Source organism: Manacus candei, unplaced genomic scaffold, assembly GCF_025592945.1.
Source record: "Manacus candei isolate 608988 ecotype Guabito, Panama unplaced genomic scaffold, ASM2559294v1 h1tg000112l, whole genome shotgun sequence".
Classification (NCBI taxonomy): domain Eukaryota; kingdom Metazoa; phylum Chordata; class Aves; order Passeriformes; family Pipridae; genus Manacus; species Manacus candei.
In genome coordinates this window covers 998,266-1,023,506 of record NW_026138160.1, presented here as the reverse complement: position 1 = coordinate 1,023,506, position 25,241 = coordinate 998,266, and the positions used below count along the sequence as shown (strand labels likewise).

At 43.4% G+C, this 25,241-nt stretch overlaps 3 protein-coding genes and 1 pseudogene across 9 annotated transcripts; all 4 read left to right on the top strand.

The window, feature by feature from the left end:
- The first annotated feature begins 553 nt into the window (after positions 1-553).
- On the top strand, positions 554-1,533 carry LOC127461768 (olfactory receptor 6Y1-like). The gene is given in 2 exon segments (XM_051769809.1): positions 554-1,348; positions 1,350-1,533. Coding segments are annotated over 2 exon segments (924 nt in total). The 5' UTR covers positions 554-608.
- Positions 1,534-7,060: 5,527 nt separating this feature from the next.
- On the top strand, positions 7,061-8,096 carry LOC127461668 (olfactory receptor 1009-like). The gene has a single exon (XM_051769684.1). It carries the CDS (start codon positions 7,167-7,169, stop codon positions 8,094-8,096), a length of 930 nt encoding a protein of 309 aa, XP_051625644.1. The 5' UTR covers positions 7,061-7,166.
- A 6,645-nt stretch (positions 8,097-14,741) lies between these two features.
- On the top strand, positions 14,742-20,330 carry SDR39U1 (short chain dehydrogenase/reductase family 39U member 1). 7 transcript variants are annotated; one of them, XM_051769685.1, is made up of 6 exons: positions 14,742-14,802; positions 15,209-15,315; positions 15,650-15,732; positions 16,317-16,438; positions 17,498-17,641; positions 17,866-20,330. In XM_051769685.1, exons 1-6 carry the CDS (start codon positions 14,772-14,774, stop codon positions 18,279-18,281), a joined length of 903 nt encoding a protein of 300 aa, XP_051625645.1. In that variant the 5' UTR covers positions 14,742-14,771; the 3' UTR covers positions 18,282-20,330. The 7 variants fall into 7 exon arrangements, with proteins under 7 accessions (XP_051625645.1, XP_051625649.1, XP_051625652.1 ...); XM_051769686.1 differs by lacking the exons at positions 14,742-14,802; positions 15,209-15,315 and adding an exon at positions 15,339-15,481; XM_051769689.1 differs by lacking the exons at positions 15,209-15,315; positions 16,317-16,438 and having other exon boundaries at positions 14,764-14,802.
- Positions 20,331-20,832: 502 nt separating this feature from the next.
- Positions 20,833-21,644, top strand: LOC127461767 (olfactory receptor 4D1-like; annotated as a pseudogene).
- Positions 21,645-25,241: the final 3,597 nt, after the last annotated feature.

The following is a 25,241-nucleotide window of genomic DNA, read 5'->3' as shown; positions in this document are numbered from 1 at the left end:
CGCTTGCACTTATGCTGTATCTCAGATACTATGTGGACCTTTTATCTCAATAAGCTTTATGTATACATAAGTCTCCTCAGAGCTAGACATAGAAACCTCTAATGGGCTCCTTCAGATATGTTTGGAGGGTTTTTTAAATATCAGATTGAATATATCCCTGTGGGACTTCACAATTCCATCACAGTTCATGGGATATACATGATATAACTTCAGAAATGTTTAGATGTAGAAAATAAAACATTGGCAATGTGAATGTCTATCTATAAGCTCATAACCTATAATTTCTTTATACTGGATGGACAATATCATAGCATCATTCATTTAGCCTATTTTAGATCCGCATCTTAGATGAGACAGGACTTGGAATGCTTATTTATCTCCATGAAATATAAAGTAAAAAGCATACCTTAATTTTTAAAATTAAAAATTCTGAATTGAGCAGATAGATTGGAAAAAATTGGTTTCTAAAAACGCAGCAACAAAGTGTCTGAACTTTTACAATGTCTTTAAATTGTGGTGTAACATATTGCTATGAATTTAAGCCTGTGTAGTTAGGTTTCATTGTATTAATTTATTGCAGGTGGATAAGCTCATCTTTCTTCTACAGAATGGGTGGGAGGAATGAAACCAAAGTCATGTATTTCGTTCTGGTTTTTCCCACCACTGCTGAACTGCAGCTGCTTCTCTTCTCTGCTTTACTTCTGGCTTATTTATCAACTGTGTTGGAAAACTTCCTTATCATTCTTATAATCCGAAATAATCACAGTCTGCAAAACCCCATGTATTTCTTCCTAGGGAATCTGTCTTTCTTAGAGATCTGGTATGTTTCTGTCATTGAGCCAAAGATGCTTATAGACATCCTCTCTCATGACAAATATATCTCATTCCAGGGGTGCATAACACAGTTGTATTTCTTTGTGACTTTCGTTTGTACTGAGTATATTCTGTTAACTGTTATGGCCTATGACCGTTTCTTGGCCATATGCAAACCTCTCAGATATTCACTCATCATGAATCATCAGTTTTGTGTTCAGTTGATAGCTGGGTGTTGGATGTGTGGTTTGACCACTTCTTCTATCAAGCTGAGCTTTATAGCCCAGCTCTCGTTCTGTGATGTAGGTGAAATCAATCATTATTTCTGTGATATTTCACCCTTACTGAATATCTCCTGCAGTGATTCCTCTTTGGCTGAGCTAGTGGACTTAATCTTGGCTCTGATGGTCATCATGGTACCTCTTTGCACTGTGGTGACCTCCTATACTTGCATCATGTTCACTGTGTTGAAGATCCCTTCTTCTCAGGGGAGGCAAAAGGCCTTTTCCACCTGCAGCTCCCATTTGACTGTAGTGTTATCGTTCTACTCTTTTCACTTATGCCCATCCTAAGCTCATGTATACCTACAGCGCTAACAAGTTGGTATCAGTCCTGTACACAGTAGTTGTGCCACTCCTGAATCCTCTTATATATTGTTTTAGAAACAAGGAAGTCTGGTTTGCTCTGGGAAAGACCTTTACTTGCACAAGACACATCTGAGAAATCAAATACAGACTCCTGGAGAAGGGACTTTGTGGAGATCAACTGGCAGTGCTGATGAGCTAAAGTCAGGAGGTCCAGACCTTAATCCATGCCAAAATGAAACTCTCCTATTCATGCATGCAGTGCCCATATTTCCTGAACTAGAGCTTAATAAATCTGTTAGATCTATGTATATACTATGGTTTTGATTTGAGATGACTGGGGTTTTTTCGTTTGTTTCCCCCAAAGAATCTATGTAGTCACCCATTCTTAAGTCTGCAGTTGAATGACTGCTCCAGTTTTCAAGAGAAGTTTTGGAAATGCTAGGAACTGAACCCCAGATTTGTTTTCCTTAGATAGTTTACTAGGTCCAGTAAACATTGCAAAATGCATGTAAAAATCAGATACCTACATCCGATTTATTTACTCTGAGGTTCCATTATTGTCCCTTGAAATGAATAGGCAATGGAAAAGGATGAGTAATTTTAATGTTCTTAGATAGCTGGTGTAGGATAAAATGAACCCAGCCTCTGAAGAAGACAACTTTTCTTTAACAGCGGTAGAGAAAGTATAATGTGAGTAGTCCAAGCTGCTCGCATGGTACAGCTGCAACTGCCACTTGGCCTCTGTCAACAGAACCCTGGTCCCCTGAATATCCTTTTTGCACACCAAATAATTTGCTCCACGAAGAAATTCAGATACAACTGAAAGGACAGATCACTTCAATGTTTTCTTCAGACTGCATGAGCCTTGGATCCAGCAGTATTCCAGCAGGAGTCATGATCTTATGCACAAGTCTGGAAAGACTGAGTTAAACACTGATCATCTGGTGAAACGGTGCCTCTAAGAAAACTACTTCATGTTCAGAATATCACAGTGTTTCAAAACATTTAATATTCTCTAACAAACAAACAAATAAATCTGTCAGCCAAGTGCATCCCTATATGGCCATATTAAATATGGGTTTGAGTTTATGACTGAGACTGTAGTTTCTGATATTCTATGCTCTTTATTAGCATATGGCCTTTTCAGGTTTTGCAGTTCATGAAACATCCAGCTTTCCAGGGAAGAAACCGCAAGACACTTGCTGGAAGAACTTGTCTATGCATATTGTTGCCCTGTATCGCCAGAGATAAAATTGTTTCAAATCAGACCTTTGTGAAGACTTGAGCACAAGGTTAAGGAGAGGTGTCAAGAACAGCCTGAAGTTAACCATAATGGGGAGCTATCACCAGAAATGTAGGATGTTGGCTGTATAACAGGTAGTAGCAGAAAATCTGTGATGAGAAAATAGGTAACTGACACAATATGAATATACATTACAATATGAACCATTGGAAAGGAGCCAAAAAATCCAGTAATTCTTTAGATCTGCATTAAAGATCAATAGCTACAGATACAGGTAGATATAGATTCCTCTAAAAATACCTAAAAATTAGACATTGAAGTCTAATGTCTATTTAGACATCTAGGCAAACTACCCTAGGCTCCTTTACAATTCATGCATATGGATTATCACCCTAAAGGATATTTATTCTATTTATCTATAACATATGCCTTTATGTTCAGCCATCTCTAGGAAAACAGGAATCATGAATAACAGTTACTTAGAAAGACAAATGCAATCACTCTAAACATCCCTTCATTCTCTTTCTTTCCCCCAGTTTTTATTGCTGAGCATGATGCTATATGGTTGAGAATATCCCTTTGGTCAGTTGGAGTCAGCTGTCCCAGTTGTGTTCCCTCACAACTTCTTGCCCACCTCCAGCGTCCTCGCTGGCAGAGTTGTACAAGAAGCAGAAAAGGCCTTGACACTGTGCCAGTGTTGTTCAGCAATAACTAAAACATTCCTGGGTCCTCAACACTGTTTTCATCACAAATCCAGAATTTAGCCCCATACAAGCTACTATGAAGTAATTTAACTCTATCCAAGCCAAAATCAGTACAGTGTCAGGTCACTTTGTTCTTATTACAGTGTATTAAATTATTTATACACCAATAATCACCTAATCTATTGCTTCTCTTATTTCAGTTTTTTGTTTATAAAGTGCAAATGATAGCATTTCAGTACTCCATAGTGAGTTTTCCATTGAAGTATTAAATTTTGCAAGGTGTTAAGTTCCTTTAATACAGTGATTTGGCTACACACATTGACACTGGGTTTAAGGCACTGATCTGAAGGTGATTGTTTTGAAATTAATGTCAAGAAAAACTTTCAAACACACTGTGAAGAGGATTATCATCCAATTATTATGGGGTTTAGGTAAACTAATAATGGTGTCATTAGATAACAGAGGTTTCTAAGTGTTCTTAGGAAAAGAGAAAACACAGAAAAGTCTTATAAAAATACAGTCTTTTTGAGAATACAAGTTATGTCTTGCATCTGAAAGTTTATGTCTGACAGCTTTCCTAATAAACACTTCTGTAAATTCAATGTTAGGTGTAAATAAGTCACCTCCCACAAGTAATGTAGGTAAGACTGGAAGTTCAATTTTAGATTTTGAGACCCTTACTATCTCTCTTAATCTTGCTTTCTGTCTCCGGGAGCTGATGGGAATGTATGCAAATGTAAAATAGTCTGGGTTTAGAAGAAATTGATCTATCATGAGTCACAAAATTTGAGAAGCTTTTATATCAAGAAGAGAAACATCTATTTCATGTAGATTTATTTAAAACTACAGAACAAACAACAAAAATTTAATATAGTCTGCTTTAAATAAATGTGATTCTCCTGTGTTGAGAAGAATGCAAGTTTGCTTGTTGAAAAACAGCAGCATGTCCTAGGGTGTCTGAGATACCCACACAGGAGTTGCGAGATGCTTCTTTTCTTCCTGGAGTGGTTTCTGGATTCCAGATCAGTTTTCCATTAGAGGCTGAACACTAATGTGAATCACGTTTCTAAGCTTTAGGTGGTGAGTACACCTTCCCTCCCAGTCAGAGAAGAGAGCACATTTAGAGGAAAGTTGGTTTTGGTTAGCGAAGAGAAACATATTGGATGGGGAGAAGGCAAGGGTGTCGGTTCTATTTCCAAAATCTGGAAGGAAACAGATTGTAATGGCTAACAGGGTTTTGATTAGGTCCACGATGTTTTGCTTAGCAAAAAGAGACCTACAAGGAGCAGGAAGAGTTCTATACAAGAAACAGTGAAAAAGCAGGGGTAAAAAAGCCACAGAAGCAGCATTAGACTTTATTGTTTGTGTTTTACTCTTGGTTTTTCTTCTGCAGGCAAAGACAAATGGCACAAGGGAAAAATATCTAATTTGAGGTTCAGATGTCTGCTGTGAAGATCCAAGACTCCAGAAATTAAATCCCTAGCGGTTTTATGCACACCTATTAAAGTATATATAAGCAACATGCTAAGGAGAATACCCTTAGAATCAGTGAGATGAAAGGCCAGTGATGTATTGATTACCAAGAGACTACTGAAAAATTAGTGGAGTAGAAAATATGTTCAATTATTTTGACAATGTGTTCAAGAAATCTGAATTCCAAAAAACAAACCTGGCTTTAAGCACAGTATTACAAGGTATGTGTATTGTGGTTTGTGAAGTCTGAGCTTTGCTTTGCTAAATGTAGTGATAGAATTGGACTAAAAATAGTTGTTTCCTATTTTTCTGACTACATAGCATATAGTAATAAGGGCTTATGAATACAGTTAGCTCTTCTAGAAAGTAAGTCTGCTAACAGGAAGCCCGTATTTAATGTGTCTACATTCCAGACTTTCTGCTTTTCATCAACCGAGAGACAGTTCCAGAGATTCTTCAGATCTCCGAGGAATCAAAAATCTTCCCCTCTCACTGGCTATAAAAGCAGCTCCAGCATCTTCACTCTTAGCTTAGACTTTTGTTAGTCTTTTTTAAAAAGACATTTACTTAGAGCAGTAGCAATTGTTATTTCAACTAAACAATTTTTGATAGCATCAATTCAACTAAACAATTTTTGGTAGCATCCCTTTCAGTTGACAATATGTTTGATTATTATGAAGTTTACATCTGTTACATTTAAATCATTGATGGATACACATAATAAAAATAATAATTTAAATATAAGGTCAGTTAGGTCAGACAAGATCACACATCCATCACATGGCTGACCACAGTGACATGTAATTTTGAAATTTTCCTTTCCATTATTGTGGACAAAAGTATCTCTTTTTTTCTTATTATTTTCTTGCTAGCTTGATTCCTTTAACAAAGACAGATACCTCTAAGGGACTGTTTTTCTCCTTTTGTGAACAAGTATGGTGGGGGTAGAAGAATCAAACTGTGGATGCATCTGTGTCTCTCTTTTGACAATAGGGGAAGCTTTAGCATTAGTGGAAGCTATTGACAACAGGCTTGAATAAGCTTTGACCAGATGATTGACCTTTACTGTCTAAACTTGAGTCCTCTGTACACAAAAATCCCAAGAGAAACTAGCCAAAATATTTGAAGAGCAAGCTTACACAAAGAGAAGTTCCTTCTCCAAATTTATTTCCCTTTTCTAAGGCACGGGTAAATAAGAACAAAGAAGTAAATAGAGCTTCCAAGGGCACCCAGAGACAAGGGTACATTTCAAGGACAATAAAGAAATGGCTGAAGTGTTGTGTTAAAAATTAATTCAGTGTTTTAAAAAGTTTAGATACATGTGGGTTACGAAAAATTATCTAATGGAAATAACAGCAAACCAAACAAAATACCAGTAACTGGATGGGGATACCTATCACTCAGCTTTATACATCTATACTTACAGAATATTTAGCTATGCCTGAGCTGGACTTCCCTTTAGGTCAGTGGAGAAAACCAGAAAATCTTAAAACATTACTCATACCTTCTATGTAAATATTCTAAAGTGAGAGTGCTTATTTCTGAATTTAAAGGTAATCTAAACTATGAGTTCTAATGTAGGCATCAACCCACTGAAAGTATTCAGGCCTAGTTCAGATGACACCCAGCTTACGAAAATAAAACTACTAAATAGAACTGAAAAGGAATTACTTGGAACATTCTGTCAAGTAGTGTGAGAATTAACATTTGAATAGAGAAAATTTATTTCAGAAATCTCAACATTTGAGGGGTTTGTTTCAAGTACTATTAAAAAAAGAAAAAACTCGGTTTCTCATATAAAGAAGTGTTACCTTTTTTAATAATAGGTTTTTAAAAAAAAAAAAATCCACATTCTTTAAATGCATTTCTTGGCTTATATGTATTTTTAATTGTTTTGCATCATCTGAAGGAGCATATTCCTTTTTTTTGTTTGTTTAGGGGAGAACAGTCTTTTGTGGGCTAGTTGCAATCTCAGGATAAGACTTTTTCCTACCCAGTTAAACCTGAAATAGGTCTTTAACTGTAGAATGAAATGTCTGTTTCTAGTTGATTAAATTAAAATAGTTTTAGATAAGCTGCATGCAGAGGGTTTCATTATACTGAAGATAATATCACAGGGTAATTAGTTTACAAATTTTTAAAAAATAATTTACAAATAGTTTATGAAAATATACAGATATGATAGATTAATCAATTTTCTAATCTTTTCCATCTGACTATTTTTTATATTTCTTATCTTTGATATATCTCACTGTTTGTCTTATTCTTCTAATTGCTTCTCCAGGCAAACTACTTGAAATCCACTGCATCCTAATTTCCTTTTGGAACACCATCTGAAAAAAAAAAATGGAAAACCACACCAAGATAACTGAGTTCATTTTGGTTGGGTTCAAATCTCATCCAGGATCACAACTCTTCCTCTCTGTTCTCTTTTCAATAATGTATGCTGTCACTGTTGTAGGAAATGTCTGCATGATACTCATCATTAGAATGAACTCCAAACTGCACACTCCAATGTACTTTTTCCTAGAGAACTTGTCAACTTTGGACATCTGCTATTCCTCTGTCATCACTCCCAGAGCAACACTGATATTCTCACTGGACAGAAGAAACATTTCCTACAATGGCTGTGCTTCACAAATGTTCTTCTTCTCTCTCTTTGGTACAACAGAAGCCTTCTTTCTTGCTGTGATGGCTTATGATCGCTTCACTGCCATCTGCAATCCACTACTGTACCAAGTGATTATGAATAAAAGACTCTGTGTTTTCATGGTGATGGCCTCTTATCTGTCAGGCTGCATCAATTGCACCATCCAGACAGGCTTTACATTTAGTTTGTCCTTTTGTGGGCCCAAAGAAATAAACCACTTCTTCTGTGATGTTGCTGCAGTGATGCATGCTTCCTGTTCAGACACACTCGTCAATGAACTAGTAATGCTGGCTGTGTGCGGATCCATTATTGTGGGCACTGCCTTGGTGGTTTTTATCTCCTATGCTTACATAATCATCACAATTGTCCAAATGCCTTCAGCTGAAAGCAGGCACAAGGCCTTCTCCACCTGCTCTTCTCACATGATGACCATCTGCTTGTTCTTTGGGACAGTTTTCTTCATGTATGCTCAGCCTGGGGCCACATCTTCACCCGACAAAAGTAACACCATCTCGATCTTCTATACTATTGTTATTCCCATGCTAAACCCTTTCATCTACACCCTTCGAAACAAGGAGGTAAAAGGGTCTCTGAAAAAAACAATTAAAAAGGAAAGGTTTTTTTAAGCACCTTTACTAAGGTTGAGAACCATCACAGTGACCAATTTGGTACAGACAGGTGCTTAGAATGTAAAAAAAGGGACATCAGAGGACATCAGGGCTTGCTTTCAAGAGGTTTTTGTGTTTCTAGATGGTCAGTGTCATGGATGAAAGCAGGAGATACAAAAAAACCTAAGAGAATCTAGATCAGATGAAGATGTGGATTCGTTTAACCATATTTAGGCATTTACAATCCATTTGAGCTGTAATTTAGAGCCCTTTTATAGCCATTCAAAAGATAAAAGCATTTTAAAGGCATAATCAATCCAATTGGATTGGACAATCTAAAGTGTATCTAAGTGCATTGGATATCTAAAATAGGACATAAAACTCAGACTCTGGCAGTACCTTATTCATGTGCCTCAGAACAGAGGCAGTTCAGGTGGAGGCATTCTTATTGCAAACATCCACAGTCAAATTAGATCAAACAAGAGTCAACTGAAAGATTTATTTCTCTGTGAATCCTTGTCTTTTTAATTATTTTTTTTCCTTTTTTGCTTTTAATCACTTCTCTTTCAGTGGAACCACTGAAATTAAGATTAAAACCATTAAGCATTAATGGGCAATTAAAATATTGTGCCTGAAATGGTCTTTGACAAAAACTAAACAAACAAAAAGCCAAACAGATTCTCTTTCCATGTGTTTGTGTGCATGTTCACGCGAGTGTTTGTAACAGGATGGGAGCTATTTCTTTGTGATAGGCAAACCTGTAACAACAACAATCTGACATAACATGAAGGTAAGGTTTGAGTTCAACTTTACAGCCCTTGCAGTAGTTTGAAATTCTGGTTTTAAAAAAATGCACATTTCAGGAAATACCAACTTGAAACTTCAGCATCAAATGTCTGAAGCATGGACTCTTGAGTTACCATATAAGCATTGTCCTACCAGAAGACTGTTCAATTCTCATTGTATTGCAACATAAGATAGAGCTGGCTAGAAATCAGAAGTCACCTTTCAGAGAAAGTAAATATTTAAATTATTTGTTTACTTTCTACTTAAAACAAATAATATCACTGTGAAATAAATCACTACCCATAGTTACCTCTTTCTCTCTCTCAGGTATCTGTGCTACAAGCTCAAATACACGTCTATCTTCCCTTGCATATGGAGCCATCCTGTATGGTAGGGAAAAATACCAGAGGAATATCCGTTTGTGTAGATCATGAACCATTGGAATTTCTATAAGCATCTTCCAAAGAACTAAATTAGTAGAAAACATCTATATGGAATGTAGCTTCACTCTCCCATATTTATGTTCAGGTACAAAAGAGATCTCTGCACCTGAAGGTTAGTATCTTCTAGCAAGCCTCAGCAAAGGGTCCCTTCTGGTTACCACTACATCTGGTAGTTAAAAAACATGAAGTGGTACTCATACAGAAAGGTTTTACTTCAATAGCATATGCAGGGCATGAGAAGAAATATGTACTTTCAAATTGTATATGTACTTTTTGAAGTGAAAAAAAATTATATTTTCAAGTTAATGAAGCACAGTTCAGCTTTGGTCACTGTTTGGGCCATTCCTGAGACTCAGCTCCTGTCAGCTGCATCGTTTGAAACAGAGCACATCCACAACGCCCCCTGTACTGCTCCTTTTCAGCCTCTCTCAGAGCAGCACGCCAAGCTCCCTGAGGGCTCCTGCTTCTAGGGTTGCAGACAGCTTGTTTCCGCTGAACAATTGCCAACACAGACACTTCTTGCTGAGCTTTGTCTTTTAGTGTTTCTCCACAACCTTGTTCACAAGGCTGCATTTCTTTAGTGAACATCAACTGAACAATGGTGGTTTCATGGCCTGCACTGCGGGTATCTGCTTCACCATGGACCTCCATGGGCTGCACTCTGGGGGGAAACTAAACCGTGGTCCTCTCCATGGGCTGCAGGGGAATCTCTGCTCTTTGATCCCTGCAGCACCTCCTCTTCCTTCTTTTTCACTGACCTTGGTGTCCAAAGGGCTATTTCTCTCATACATTTCTCGACCCTCTTTCACACAGCTGCTGTGCAGTGTTTTTAACCTTTCTTAAATATATTATTGACAGAGGTGCAACCAGCGTCAGCGATGGGCTCAGTTTTGGGCAGTGATGTGTCTGTTTTGGAGCCAGTTGAAACTGTCTCTGTCTGAGATGGGGAGAGCCTCTGGTCTGTTTTCACAAAGGCCACTCTGCAGTCCTTGTGTCACCAAAACCTTGTCACATAAACCAAATACACTCCATTTCATTTTTATTTCTGGGAGATAGAGAACTCAGTCTACAAAGAATAATAACTAATTATTATTATGTCCTTGTTACAGAAACATATTCACATTCTTATAAGCATCACTGCATTGCCCAAAACAAAGCCTATGACAAAAATAAGCCTGGTAATAATTCCAAGTCATTCTTCAAGCAGAGCAAGACAAGTCCTGAGGTCTGCAGAGCTAACACAAAGTCTAGGACTCGCCAATTGCAATGCCAAGACCATATTTCTTTATCTGTAGCACTGTGTCAACTTCCTCCTGGCAGGGCTTGCAGTATAATTGTGGTTTTCTCAAAATTAGCTTGGTTGCAGGCAGGACCAATTAACTCTATACTAGACACGTTTATTATGGATATTGAAGAACTGACATTTGCTTTCACACCGTAGCAAATCCAGAGGCTTCCCTGACAAGAAGCGAGCAGGAATGGATCATCTTTATTCTCTTGTGCAAATCCAGACTCATTCTTGGATTATAATGGGTATGAAAATGCATTGGTTTCCAGCCTCAAGGGTGTGCCCAACACAGCTGTCCTAGGGCAACTGGAGATAAGGTAGGCACAAGCACTGAACATCATCCCTCCGTGTCATACATTTTAGGTCCTGTGTACCAAGCAGGATGGCTAGAGCAGGTGGACACTAATTTTTTTCATACAAACACAGGTCTGTGCACTATTCCTGACTTCTAGTCCAAGGCTGCTTTGTGACTGTTCTATTTTTCTCTAGGATAGAGTTAATTTTCCTCAAAATAGCTCATAGGGTGCTATGTTCTGGATTTGTGATGAAAACACTGTTGATCATACAGGGATGTTTCAGTTATTGCTTACACAGAGACAAGGCCTTTTCTGCTTCTCACATCACCCCACCACCGAGGAGACTGGGGGTGCACAAGAAATTAGGAGGAAATACAACTGGTTCCACTGACCCCCAACTGACCAAAGGGATATTCCATACCACATGATAGCATGTTCAGCAATAAAACTAGGAGGAAGGTTGGCTGCTGCTTGGAGAATGGCCAGGCATCAGTAATTTGGTGTTGAGCATTTGTTTTCATTTGCATTAACACCATTGTGTTTCTGGTATTTTATTTCTCTCTTTTTGTTATTTTCATTATGATTTAGCATTATTATTTCATTTCAATTATTAAACTGTTTTTATCTCAACCCACAAGTTTTCTCACTTTTACTGTTCCCATTCTCCCCCTCCCATTCCCGTGGGGAGGAGTGGCAAGTTCCGGGTTCCTTAGTTGCCAGGTGGAGTTAAACCATAACAGTCCTCTTCTGTGCTCCAAGTGTAGCTTGAACACACAACCCCAACATTATGAGTCTCACGTTCCATTGACTGAGCTAGCTGGGGAATGGGATACTTGCTGCAGCTGTTGGAGGTGTCCAGATCTGACTGGCACCTGGCCCTTCCACATAGCAGTTCTGCTGTGAGGACAGCCCTGGGCACAGTGCTGGATGTAGGCAGATGTATTCCCCAGAAGGTTATTGTTTTCACTATTTAACACTTTCTAACAGAGACATGCAACAAAAGCTGTCAATGACTTCAGCTCAGGTCAACTGAGGAGAGTTTTGTCAAATCCAAAGCCATCATTACCCTGGTTATTACCACAGTCTGGTCTCCCCCTTTAAGTATGCCAAAGAGGTGGGAAATTGTGAAGAGTTCATTTGTGCTTTCTTGTTTCTCTTCTGCTCACTGAGACCACTGCAGCATGTCAGGGGCAGTCCAGAGCTTTCAGGTAACCCCATCCTGTAGCATGGATCTGTGCTTGTTTTGTCCCTCCAGCACTAAAAGAGAATCATCTGGTGAGGGGGGGCTGGGCATATGAAGTTCAGCAATGCCAAGCGCAAAGTCCTCCACTTGTCTTGGGACAATCTCCAATATCAATACAGGGGATGAATGGATTGAGAGCAGCCTTGCAGAGAAAGACTTGGGGATAGTGGAGGATGAAAAATTGAGCTGGCAATGTGTACTTAGAGCCTAGAAACTCAGTCATATCCTGGGTTGCGTCAAAAGAAGTGCAGCCAGCAAGTCAAGGGAGGTGATGCTCCCCCTCTACTATGCTCTTGAGACCCCCCATGGTGTACTGCATCAGGCTCTGGGGCCTCCAGAACGAGAAAGACACAGATCTGTTGGAGCAAGTCCAGAGGAGCCCACAAAGGTGCTCAGAGGGCTGGAGCACCTCTGCTATGGGGACAGTCTGATAGAGCTGGGCTTGTTCAGTTTGGAAAAGAGAAAGTTCTGGGGAGACCTTACTGCAGCCTTTCAATAAGGAGGATTTGCGAGTAAGACAGAAAGACCTTTTAAGAGAGCCTGTGGTGACTGTACAGTTTTGAATTGAAAGAAGGCAGATTTAAATAATATGTAAGGAAGAAATTTTTTATGAAGAGTGTGGTAAGACACTAGCACAGGTTGCCCAGAGAAGTTGTAGATGCCCCATCACTGGAAAGGTTTAAGGCTAGGTTGGATGGGGCTTTGAGCGACCTGGTCTAGTGAATGATGTCCCTGCCCATGGTAAGGGATTTGAACAAGGTCACTCTCAGAAACTTCAGGGCTCTGAAGGTCACTTCCAATCCAAACCCAAACCATTCTCTGATACTATGATTCTCACATGTCTGAGCAGCAGTTTTGGGCAGGCTTTGTCCCTTGACAGAAGCAGAAGTGTGGGGCTTCATCAGGTGCTGGTGCTGGGGCTCTGTTACAGGTTGGGACTGACTCGTGGCAGGTTTCTTGTTAGATGGATATAGTGCAGTTGTGAGGAGGAAGTGAGAAATGGCATGCTGGATTTTGTCTTTCTAGGAAGTTCTATCCAGTGAAACACCATGAGATAAAAGTATGTGGAGGGAAAATACAAGTTTGAGACATATCCAAAGTTCCCTTAAAACTGTCCTTTTTTGACAGTTTACATTGTAGGACCTACTAGGCTGCACTCAGGTACAGCCATCTGTACTTTATAGGGGAGTTAGAAGGAGAATGTGCATACAGCCTGCAAGCACCTCCAGCTAACATCACCATTGTGACAGAGGCTGTGTATGGAGAGTAGCTCCTGCTCACCCACCCACCTGCCAGTACATGCCACACAAGAAGCCAGGTGTTCATCTCCACCTTTCATCCTGTGAACCACAGGGATGCCTTTTCCTGTCCAAATAACTCCTAGTCTCAGATTTCCAGCTGGTTCCTCCTAGAAACCCAGTTTCTTCTTTGCTTACCACAGGACCTGCGACTTTTATACAGTTGGTGGTGAGAGGGATAAGGACAGCTGAGGGCTGCCCAGGGAAGTGGTGGAGTCACCATCCCTGGAAGTGTTCAAAGAAAAGTGACATGACACTTAGTGCAACGATTTAGCTGACATGGTGGTATTTGGTCAAACTTGATGATCTTGGAGGTCTTTTCTAATCTTAATGATTCTGTGACTATGACAGAGTGGGCTACGGGGGAAGGAAGACAGATGGACAGAGAGGTGGAGCAATGACTATGGCTGTGTTCACAGGTAGGGACAGATGATTAGGTGGACTGAGCTGCAGATAGGTAGGTAGAAATATCTCCAGCACTTCTTACTATTTCAGAGCAGCCACCAATGCATCTTGCTTACAGGCTGGTGTCACCCTCTGCTCTTCACAGGACACGGGTAACAGCAGATGACAAAACAGGCTTCTGTGTGTCAGAAAGCAAAGGCTGCCCCAGCTGCCTGCAGGTGGGAAGTTGAGTCTCCAACGTGTGTTTTATCACATCTCAGAAGAGACATTTCAAGTGCAGTGGCAGAATTACATCCTTGAAGGAATTTCTTTTCCCATGACCCTGAAGAGACATGCAGGAAGGAAGGTGTCAGAGGTGAGGGAGGCTCAGCATCAATGAGAACAGCCCCTGCCTCATTTCCAACTGCACAATTCTTCATTTTTGATTAGCAATATTAATAATTAGTTAATAGGATGACAGAATCATAGAATCCCAGATGGGTTTGGGTTGAAAGGGACCTTTAAAGGTCATCCTACCCAACTCCCCTACTATGGGCAGCAACACTTTCCACTAGACCATGTTGCTCCAAGCCCGTTCAACCTGGCCTTGGACACTTCCAGGGATGGGGCAGCCACAGCTTCTCTAGGCATTTATTTCAGCTCTTTTAACGAACTAATTCATTGCTCTGACGAACTCCTCGGGTTACCGTCTGCCCGCTCCTGCCCAGCTCAGCGTTGTACCTGCTGCCGGGGTGCTCCCGCTTGGCTGCGCAGCCCCTCGGCTTTTTTCCGTTCCCCCGTGCCTCCCGCTCCGCTCCACGCGGCTTTTCCAGCTCGTTCCCAGGGAGCGGCCCCGCCCCCTGCGGCGCTGGCCCTTTTAGCGCCCCTCCCTTCCGCCGGGGGGCGCTGTCTGCGGGGGAGGAAGGGCGCGTGCGCCGTCGGCGCTGCCAGGCGCATGCGCGGCTCAGCCATGCGGGTGGTGGTGGGTGAGTGGGGGGGCCTTGCTGAGGGGGGACAGTGAGTGTGCGGGGGACACCGTGAGTGTGCGGGGACGACCGTGAGCGTGCGGGGAGACCTTGAGCCTGCGGGGAGACCTTGAGCCTGCGGGGACACCGTGAGCGTGCGGGGACACCGTGAGCGTGCGGGGGAGACCTTGAGCCTGCGGGGAGACCTTGAGCGTGCGGGGGGACCGTGAGCGTGCGGGGGGACCGTGAGCGTGCGGGGGGACCGTGAGCGTGGGCAGCCCTGTGATCGCGACGCAGTTTTGAAGGGGAACCAGCCCCTTCTCCCGCCCATGGTGAGGGGCCCGGCGGGGGGGCGCCCTGGGCCCGCAGTGATGCCCTCGCAGCCGGGGTCCAGATCCTGGTTGACGGCCTATCTGTCTCTCCCCAGGTGGAGGGACTGGCTTCGTGGGCAGAGCCCTGACCCAGCTGCTGCGGAGCCGCGGGCACCAAGTGACCCACGTGTCTCGACAGGGGGGCAAGGATCGGATCAGCTGGGTGCGAGATGAGAGCGGTCACAGGAGGGGGCCGTGGCAGGGCCGAGGAACAAGCCCGCTGGCCCTGGCCTGCCATGGCATAGAGGGAATCTGCCGCAGGGAATCTAACTCCTATGGATGTACTTTTGGGCTCCTGGGTGCTCCATGGGTCACAGTCATTGGAATGGGTACTGATGTAGTTCCAAGGAGCAAAACCTTCTCCATTCATGCTTGTGCTCCAGGCAGTGTCAGGAAGGAACTGGCTGGAGTTCTTAGGAGCCTGCCCTGCTTGGTTGTTGGGAAGGCTTGAGCAGAGGGGAGGCTTGATATGTGATGTTTCTGTTACTCCTGCCTAGGAAGAGTTGTCCCGCACTGGACTGCCCCTGTGTGATGCCGTGGTCAACTTGGCTGGTGAAAATGTACTCAACCCTTTCCGCAGGTAACTTGATCTCCCATAGTGCTGTTGGGACAAGGTGAAGGCAAGACAGTCCGGTGCTTGTCAGGGAATGTGGAAAGGGAGGAAACAACATGTCCAGGAAGCTCTTGGGTTAACTAACTGTTGACATCTGTATCCTCAAGTATCCAAAACATTTCTGTGGGCCTGTTAGGTCCTGAGAGACCTTTGGAAGAAAGGTTCCTTTCTGAATCTACAGCTGTAAGTCAGAAAAATTAGTTCTACTTTTCCGAAAGGACATTGGATGCCTCCATTTGATAATGCAAAATCAGAACCAAAGTTTGACTTCTATGAGGAACACCATCTCTGTTGTCCAGTTGCTCTGCTGCCTTTGTCCTAAGGCAGTCCAAAACTCACAATGTTTTGAGGGAAGTGAAGAGCAACCATCTCCCAAAGTTCTCCTGCATTTAGGTTATAAGGTCACATGTCCTCCCACTGCTCTGGGGTGGGGGGAGTTCCCATGACTCCTCCTGTGCTTGTGAGCAGGTGTCTGCCGGGTTCCCGCTTGGTGCTGTTGTTTCCTAGGTTGTCCTTGTGAGGAATATAATCTGTGGCTCTCCCTTTCCCAGATGGGGTGATGCCTTCTGCAGGGAAGTCATCAGCAGCCGGGTTGAGACCACAAAGACCTTGGCCAAAGCCATTGCTGATGCTGAACAGCCACCCCGTGCTTGGGTCCTCGTCACTGGCGTAGGTATTGGTTGGGCCCGGCCAAGATATGACTCATGCTGACCTGGAGAGGTTTTACCTCCAGACAGAAACACGCTTCCAGGGGAACACATCTTGCCCTGAAATGTCAGCTTTATTGCCATCAACGTCACTGTGTTTAGGCAAACCTTGATCAGCTTTTTGGTACTGCTGAAGAGGAATCTGAGTCCGTATGCTTTCTCTTGGTGTCATTAGGACAGCACCTTTTCTGTGTTTTCCTGGGAAAGCCTTTAGGCATCCTGTAGAACCGATTTGTAGCACCTCAGCTGAATGCCTCTGCATATCTCCAGCTTTGCATTTTTGCTTGCTACAGTCTTGAAAGCTGATGTAGTTTATCTTCTGTAATGCCCAATTTTAGTGCAGGTGCCGTTCTGTGCAGCCAGTTCAGTGTGTTGCCTGCAGGCCTACTTGGTTTTTGGGGCTGCCAGCTCAATCTCAGTATTAGTGTATCCCACTGAACTCGTAGAGCACATCGGTAGTTGAAAAACTCATCAGCATTGCCCTGTGCTGTTCATATGGGGATGTCCCTGGTTGGAGTGATGGAGTTCATGGAATCGTAGAATCCCAGAATGGTTTGGACTGGAAGGGACCTTAAAGACCATCCAGTTCCACCCCTCTGCCATAGACAGAGACACTTTCCATCAGACCTGGTTGCTCCAAGCCCCGTCCAACCTGGTCTTGAATGCTTCCAGGGATGGGGCAGCAACAGTTTCTCTGGGCAACCTGCGCTAGTGCCTTCCCACTCTCACGGAAGAATTTCTTCCTAGTATCCAATCTAAACCTACTCTGTTTGAAGCCATTTGTCCTTTTGTCAGTCATTGTCAGTAGTCTCTCTTCAACTTTCTTGTCGGCTCCCTTCAGGCACTGGAAGGCCACAAGTAGGTCACCTCGAAGCCGTTTCTTTTCCAAGCTGAACAATCCCAATTGTTTCAGCTTTTTCTCATAGAAGTTCTGGGCTCCTGAAGGCAGGGAAGATGGTCCATTGGGGAAGGGGGGGTTGGTCTCATCATTCAACCCTGACCCCATTTCTGCTGTTACCCTTCAGGCTATTACTGCCCCAGTCCCACAGCTGAGTATACTGAGGACAGTCCTGGAGGGAATTTTGACTTCTTCTCACGCCTGGTGAGCTCCTGGGAGGCTGCAGCTCTCATCCCTGGGAGCCCAACTCGTGGAGTTGTGGTGAGATCAGGTGAGATCAGGTCCCTGAGGGGCCTGTTAAGGGTGACTCTGCATTGGTTCTGGTGCAGAAGTGTGAAGAGGTGGGAAAAGGCCATCAGTTCTTCTGTCTCTTCTTGCTGGGGTCCTGTTCCAATCCAGCCCTCTAAGGAGTGTCTCCTGCTTGTAGGTCTGGGCATGAAGGAGGCTTTTGCCATTTTGGGCAGGGGACCTGGTCTCACTCTCTTCTCCCCACAGGTGTAGTGCTGGGTCGAGGTGGTGGTGCAATCTCTCAAATGCTTTGGCCTTTCCGTCTGGGACTTGGAGGCCCCTTGGGCTCTGGGCTCCAGCCCTTCCCATGGATCCATATTCGGGACCTGACTGGGATCGTGTGTCACGCCCTGGAGAGTGAGTGCCTGCAAGGTGTCCTCAACGGTGTTGCCCCGTCCTCCTCTGCCACCTCCAACGGCACCTTTGCTCGGGAGTTTGCTGCAGCCCTGGGGCGCCCGGCCCTGCTGCCAGTGCCTGCCTGGGCTGTGCGGGCTGTCTTTGGGGCAGAGCGGGCTGTCATGCTGCTGGAGGGACAGAGGGTGCTGCCGAAACGCACCCTGGAGAGTGGCTACTGCTTCATCTTCCCTGACCTGGCTGGAGCTCTGAAGGAGATTGTGGCTTGAGGCTTCCTTGGCTGGGCTGGGCCGGGCCCTGTTTTTGTGAGCTCACATGCACTCGCCTGGGTGAAAGAGGGGAGCCCTGCCCCTTGACACTTCCCCATCCCCATCCAGAAAGAGTGAGCGATCTTTTCCCCATCTGTCTCCCTGTGTGCACCCCCAGTTTGAGTCATCCCTCTTACTGCCATCTGCAGTCTGCGTTAGCTGCATTGCATTTGGGGAAGGGCACAAGCCCCTCAAAGGATTGTGACTGTGGAATTGCACATCTTTCTTTTTCCACAATGTGCATGTGAACTGCTGGCAAAGTAGCTGGGGGTGGAATGTCTTCTTCCCCGAGAGGTGGGTGGCAGCAGGAAACTGGTTGTAGTTATTAGCTGTTGTAATTCTTCCATGGTACTGGAAGTTTTTCCCCATCTTTCCTTCATGATGACATAGAAACCTACTTACGCTCTTCTGCTTTGCCTTTCTCAATCTCAGTGGTTGTGCTGGTTTAAAGGTAAACCGTCAGGGGAAATGAACCCAACTCAAAAGAGATTGTAAGTCAGAATAACAATTTAATAAAAATAATACAATAAATACAATTATACAGACGAACAATTGGTTTTAGCCCACAAAAACCCAGATGTATAACCCAGCACCCTGGGGCACGAACAGAATGTTGTTTGTTGGCTCCCATGCTGAGCTCCACGTGATCCCCTGAGTCCAAAAGTAAAAGGAGAGGAGAAAAACGTGTTGGTGCGAGTGATGGTCGCAGTCTGGTTGAGAGTGGTGGTCACAGTCCAGTCGAGGTTCTGGTCCTTCTCTGGATCCCGTGGGTGGTACCAGAAGTCCCAAGACACAAGAGCGAGTTCCTGCTGGCTCCCAGAGCTGCTACCACAGGCTGTGGTGCCTGCTCCCTCTCTCCCCCATCTGACTTCAGTATTGGTCCCAAATCCATGCATGCCAGCTCCCCAGTAGCTGGCACTTAGCCCTTGCAGTGCTCACATGGGACAGTGAGGTTGCTCAGAGAGTTATGGAAAGATAGAATAAGCCAGGATGCGTTGTGGTCATGTGTAGAGCTCAGTCAGACCAGCACTGACTGGCCCTGTTTTACACCCACCCAGCCTCTTATAACCCTTTTCTGTCTAACCCCCTTTTGGCTGCTCACTACCCTTGCCCGTTCCCTCAACAATTAACACATCCAACATCCTGGCTACTCAAGTTTGTATCCTTAGTTGCAAAGTCCTGGCTGCCTATAGCTTCTTGAGAGCTCATCAGTTGGTGTGAATGGTGCCATTTTTTTCTGGTTATTTGCTTTGTTAATGTTAATAGGTCAGGTTTTCTCTCTTTTGTTTCCCTCCCTTTCCTTCCCTACTGTAAAAATAAATGTTCTCAGCCTTACCCCTTCAGGTGACTGATCAGGTTTGTTTTTATGGCGTCTGGCTCCCCATCATGTGTCTGGTTTATCTCTGTGTTGTTTATGACTCCTTTGACCAGATATCCCTAAATGAGCAGACATGCTCCTTCCACATCCCCTGATACTGCCCCACTGCCAGGAATTTTGGCAGAAGCTGCACTCCTCCTTGACCTGCTGGAGCCCAAATGGGCCTCCCTATGGGCTGTGCTCATGGGGGCAATGACCCCTCTGGGCATTGAAAGGGTTGGTTGTGTGTGTGCAGGGGCTGTGATCGCTGGCCTCATCAGAGGCAATAGGCAGGGAGATGCTGAGGCATTTAAAATCAGTAGCACCTCTGTAAGTGTATCAGTTTGTACAGGCAAGTCCAGTGTATGATAGGTGCATCTCTCCAGGCACCGGGATGTGGGATGTCTGTGGCTGAATGGATCCTGGGGTTTTGGTCTCATTCCAGCCAAGCTGAGTGATCTGCACTGGTGCCTTGCTTTGCAGTTAGCTTTGGGCTGACTGCTGAGTTGCATCACAGTATCAAAGACAGCTTAATTTGGAGTTTTTGGAACCACTGATAGTTCTGCACCATTTGCGTTGTTAGTCCACCTTACACATTCTTTCACAAATTGTGAGACATTGCTGTTTTCCTAATAAAAGTTGTCATTTCCCTTCCTTGTACCTCTTTATTTCCACTGAACCATGGTTGAGACTTGACTGGGACAATTTTCTGAGATTGTAGGAACATGTTGTGATTACCTGTCCTATAGATTTCCCAGTCTAACCCAAACATCCCCTCTCACAGCTTAAAAAATTGTAAATCTGAAGCTGAAATCCAAAACAAGCCTGTAGCTCCCAAATTCCATAATGTAGACTCCAACCACATACTTGCACTCTTCTCCTACCTACCTGTAGGGAGCATGTATTGGTTCGAAACACACACACACGCACAGTCTCAGAAACATGGACAAAGACATGCACATTCCTCACAATTGAAATCGGTAGTACTTGGGCAGGAGGGAGGGAAAGAAAATCTGTTGGCTAGGATAACTATCATTCAATGCAGTTATTTCCTTTTTAAGGTCAAGGATTTCTTGTATGAAAAATCAAAAGGACCAAACAAGGCCTATCATTAGTTATGATATTTCAGGATAGTGTTTTTTCATACTTGGTAGTATGCTAATCTGCCTTCATTGTTCATGGGTATATTGTCCTAGCAACCCATATTGTACTGCATCATTTGGATCCCAGTTAGGGTTTTGTTTCGTTGCAGGTGCAATAGCTTTTTTCCTTGTGGGGATGACAATTGATCAGTATGTGGCTATCTATGTACCACTGTGCTAGTTGTCTATCATGAACTGGAATATGTGCACAGGATTGGTGGCAACTGCATGGTTCAGTGGATTTCTTCATTCTGTTGTACAGATTGATTTTTTTCTCCAGCTACTATTTTGTGGTCCAAACGTACTGGACAATTTCTACTGTGATGTCCCTCAAGTCATCAAACTGGCCTGCACTGATACTCTCATGGCTGAACTACAGATAGTGTTTAATAGTAGAGTGATTATTATTACTCTTTTTGTAATTTCTTAAACTGACATCTTGCTTAAGATAAGGACATGCACCACAGAAGGGAAATGGAAAGCCCTGTGTACCTGTGGAACCCAGATAACTGTTGTGAGCTTAATATTCATCCTCTGCATCTTCATCTATGCCCAACCTTATAAGAAATTCCCTAGGGACAAGGTGGCCTCCCTTGTTTATACTGTGGTCTCTCCAATGGTAAATCCAATGACTCACACATTGAAAAACACTGAGATGAAAAAGGCCATGAGGAGAACACTGGGAAAAATATTTCTCTCCGGAGGAATACAGAAACCAGACCAGACAGCAGATCCAAAGACATCAGGTCTGGTGCTTCCATGAGAAAACTATTCATCTCTCCTTCAGTAAGTGAGCAACTTTCTAGGTGTGAGATGAAGGCAACATTCACCTCCCATCAGCTCAGGAAGGTCAGTCACATGTTTTCTTGTCCTCCATGGAATGTGCAGTATGGTGTGATTTCTAGAGCCAGGGTACTGACCATGTGAGGGGCCCTAACCTCGCCCTTGTTCTCTCTGGTGGAAATCACAGCTGGGCATTCCACTCCAGCATGTCTCACTTCTCTTCAGCAATCTAGTGTAGTTTCATCTCTAGGTTAGCATACCAGAAAACTAGCTTGGTAAACTTGATTTTTATATCTGCTTGTCACATAGTTACAAAGGGTCTTTATAGTAGAGTCAGATATAGGTTCATTGTACTCCTTTTCCCTCTCTTATCCTCACTTTGGATGGACTGTGTAGATTTTAGGATCAGTCCTGGAAGGAAGCGTCCTGGTCCCACATTAGACAACATGGAGCTGGTTGAGGGGATAAGATTGTCCCAGGGCTCGCTCAAGGGTGCTTCAGGGATGGAGGTTCTGCCCCCACACCATTCCCCTCTTCTTTGCTCTGCCCCATCCTCCAGTTTCATCTCAGCAATCCTCACATGATCATGGTCTCCTACAAATCCAGAGTCTTCTACATGGAACAGGCATTCTGAACATAATGCTAAAGAAGGACAAATGTGACAAGTGAGGAGGCAGACCTCCCATGGTGTTTCTGAATCACTAAGAAATTAAAATTTATTTGTAGATCCTGATAGAAGATCTAAAATTTTCTTTTGAGGAAATATCAGGCCCAAAACTGGGCCACCTGGAACCAGGAAGAGACCTGGGGGAGCAGAATGGATGTAGAGAAGAGAAAATTCTGTCTGCAGGAATATCTGACATCACCTCATGGAGGATGTTGTATGGAGGAGAAAACTTAGAAGTTTCTCAGATCTGCCACAGAAAGTGCTGCTGAACACCAAGCCACCCAACCTACAAATGACCTCAAACTCAGAATTAGCATAGTCCTTTGGGTCTCAGATACAGCTAAGTGTCCTTATGCCTCATATGGTAGGCTAACAAGGCCACGAAGGGCCTGTGTAGTAGGTGCCAGAGATAATGAAGGTCTGTGCACTGCAGGTGCCACCAAATCCCTTTCAAAGGAGCCGGATGTCAATACTTCTGGTCTGTTGTCTGAGGAGCTCTTAGGTGACATAGACTGGTTGTCTTTCACTTCTGAAGGAGTGCTGAAGGACTGCTTTCAGGGTCAGTTGTGTGACAGGAGTGCAAAGGGACAGAAACTCTGCACCAGAAAGCATGAGGCTGCTCAGAATGGTGGTAACTGTGCTCCTTAAGGATCATGCTTCTCAAGGACCATGGAGCCAACCCTGGGTGAAGAAATTTCCCCAGTACATCAAATCTGATCATGGACACCATCCCAGATTGGGGATGCTTCTGTCCAGGTATAGGTGCCTCTTGCTGGGTTTAGAGGGATGGTGGCACCATGTGTGGGAAACAAGCTGTGGTCAAGGCACTGAGTTGACAGGTGGAAGGATTGCAAGAAGGGACAGAGCAGAGATGATAGCAAAGTCCTTTACAGCGTTGATGGACATGCAGCTGGAAGGCACGCTTTACTGAGTAGTGAGTAAGACTCAGGGTGGGAGAGGCTGGATGCTTGTGGCCTCTGACAGGAGATGCTCTCTTTGTAAGGCACTTCTTTTCTTTTGCCAGAGGACAGGTAGGAGAGTTAAGAAAGGGAATAAGCAAATAATAATAATAATAATAATAATAATAATAATAATAATAATAATAAAACCTACTTCATATGCAGCTATATTTGGATTCTTATAGCACACAACAGAAAAGGTTTCATGAGGACTGAGTCCAAAATATGATGGGTGAGCAGCTGACTGACAGGTCAGGCTCAAAGAGGCTGCATGGAGGTCAAGGCCATAATCATGAGCAGAAAAGCTTCAGCTGCTCCTAGGAAGTGGAGGAAGAAATGCTGGGCCATGCAGGCCCATAGGAGATGGTCTTATGGTGTGAGAAAAAAGCAGCCAACATTTTGGGCAGGGTCACAAAACAGTAGCAGATACCCAAGAATGCCAAATTGGCCAGGAAAAAAAACATGAGTGATTTCAGCTGGGAATTCTCTCAAATTGCAAAATGGTAATGGCATTGCCTGGCAGAATGATCATATAGAAAAGCAGGAAGGAGTGGAAGAGAATAATCTGAACTTCACAGGTTTGGGACAATCCCAAAATAACAAACTCTGTCACTACTGCGTAGTTTTCATATTCCATTTTCACTCTGCAGAACCCTGAAAAAAAAGACAGTAATCATGAAAATAAAAAAACATTTACAGTCCAGTGCAAATCTACAGAAATGTTTGAACAACTTAGGGCATATTTGGATTGCCTAAAATGCGTACCCTTTTCCCATTTCCTGGTGTTAGGGAATTCCTAATGATGAAATACTTGAAAACCTGTAATTTAGATTCCTGTTAACTTGGGCATTTTATTGAAAATCTCTGGATCCACTGAGTTCAACCTATGACTAGACACCACCACGTGAACTAGACCATAGCACTAAGTGCCACATCCAGTCTTTTCTTAAACACATCTGGAGATGGTGACTCCACCACCTCCCTGGGCAACCCATTCCAATGTCAGGGAGTTGGAGAGGTCACGCCTGAGCCTCCTTTTCTCCAGACTAAACACACCCAGGTCCCTCAGCTGCTGCTCCTCCTTCCTTTTCTTCTTTCTTTTTCATATTTTTCTTTTGGTTTATGTTTTTATTTTTATTTTTCTCTTTCTTTCTTTCTACCTTTCTTCCTTTCTTCCTCTCTCTTTTTCTTTTCTCTCTCTCTCTCTTCCTTCCTTCCTTCCTTCCTTCCTCCCTTCCTCCCTCCCTCCCTCCCTTCCTTCCTCCCTTCCTTCCTCCCTTCCCTCCTTCCTTCCTTCCTTCTCTCTTTCTCTCTCTTTTCCCATGATTTTTCTTTTAATTTGTGCTGACATTATATCAAAGGATCTGATGTATCAGAACTGAGAGGTGTTTGTTTCTTTTCACTGCATACAAAGAATGGGTAGGTCACACCTAAAGATATACAGTCCATGTGTCTAAAGTTAAGTGAAATTAATTCCACAGTGCCATATTTATGGAATGAGGTGGCTGGATTGTAGTCAAATTACCTGCAAAGGGAAGGGTGTGCATGAGACTCCTTGTACCCACATCCTCATACCTTTGTTCCTTGATAAAGGAGTCTTGGAAAAGCCACCTGCTATTCATGTGTGAATTGCATGATCCAAACTCACATGGGTCATGCTCACTGGTTTACTTTGCCCACTTGTGGGTTGCCTGAGGGAGTTTGTAACTCAGCCATGGCTCAAGGCTTGATCTCCCTTAGAGCCTCCTTGAGGAGATCAAGTTCTCCCATGGCAGGAGGTGATCTTGACAGAACCATAAGCTGTGGCAGCATGTCAAGAGCTCATTTTTGTCAAAAAAAGTTAATTAATTAGTTATTAAATACTATTTCACACAGACTTCTGAAAATAATAGAAAGGAATGAAAATGTTGAAATGTATTATTTTTGTTAAAATGAGTTCTTCCGTAAAAATGCATTCAGAGTAAGTGAAACATATTTTAGACATGGTAATATCTATGGTAATGTCCTTCATAA

What these genes read in the sequence shown, in the direction of transcription:
- LOC127461668 (XM_051769684.1), top strand. Translation starts at nt 7,167, where the DNA reads ATGGAAAACCACACCAAGATAACTGAGTTCATTTTGGTTGGGTTCAAA.
- SDR39U1 (XM_051769685.1), top strand. Translation starts at nt 14,772, where the DNA reads ATGCGCGGCTCAGCCATGCGGGTGGTGGTGG. An exon ending in GTACTCAACCCTTTCCGCAG is followed by an intron (nt 15,733 to 16,316) that starts GTAACTTGATCT and finishes TCCCTTTCCCAG; the next exon opens with ATGGGGTGATGCCTTCTGCA. An exon ending in TGGAGTTGTGGTGAGATCAG is followed by an intron (nt 17,642 to 17,865) that starts GTGAGATCAGGT and finishes TTCTCCCCACAG; the next exon opens with GTGTAGTGCTGGGTCGAGGT.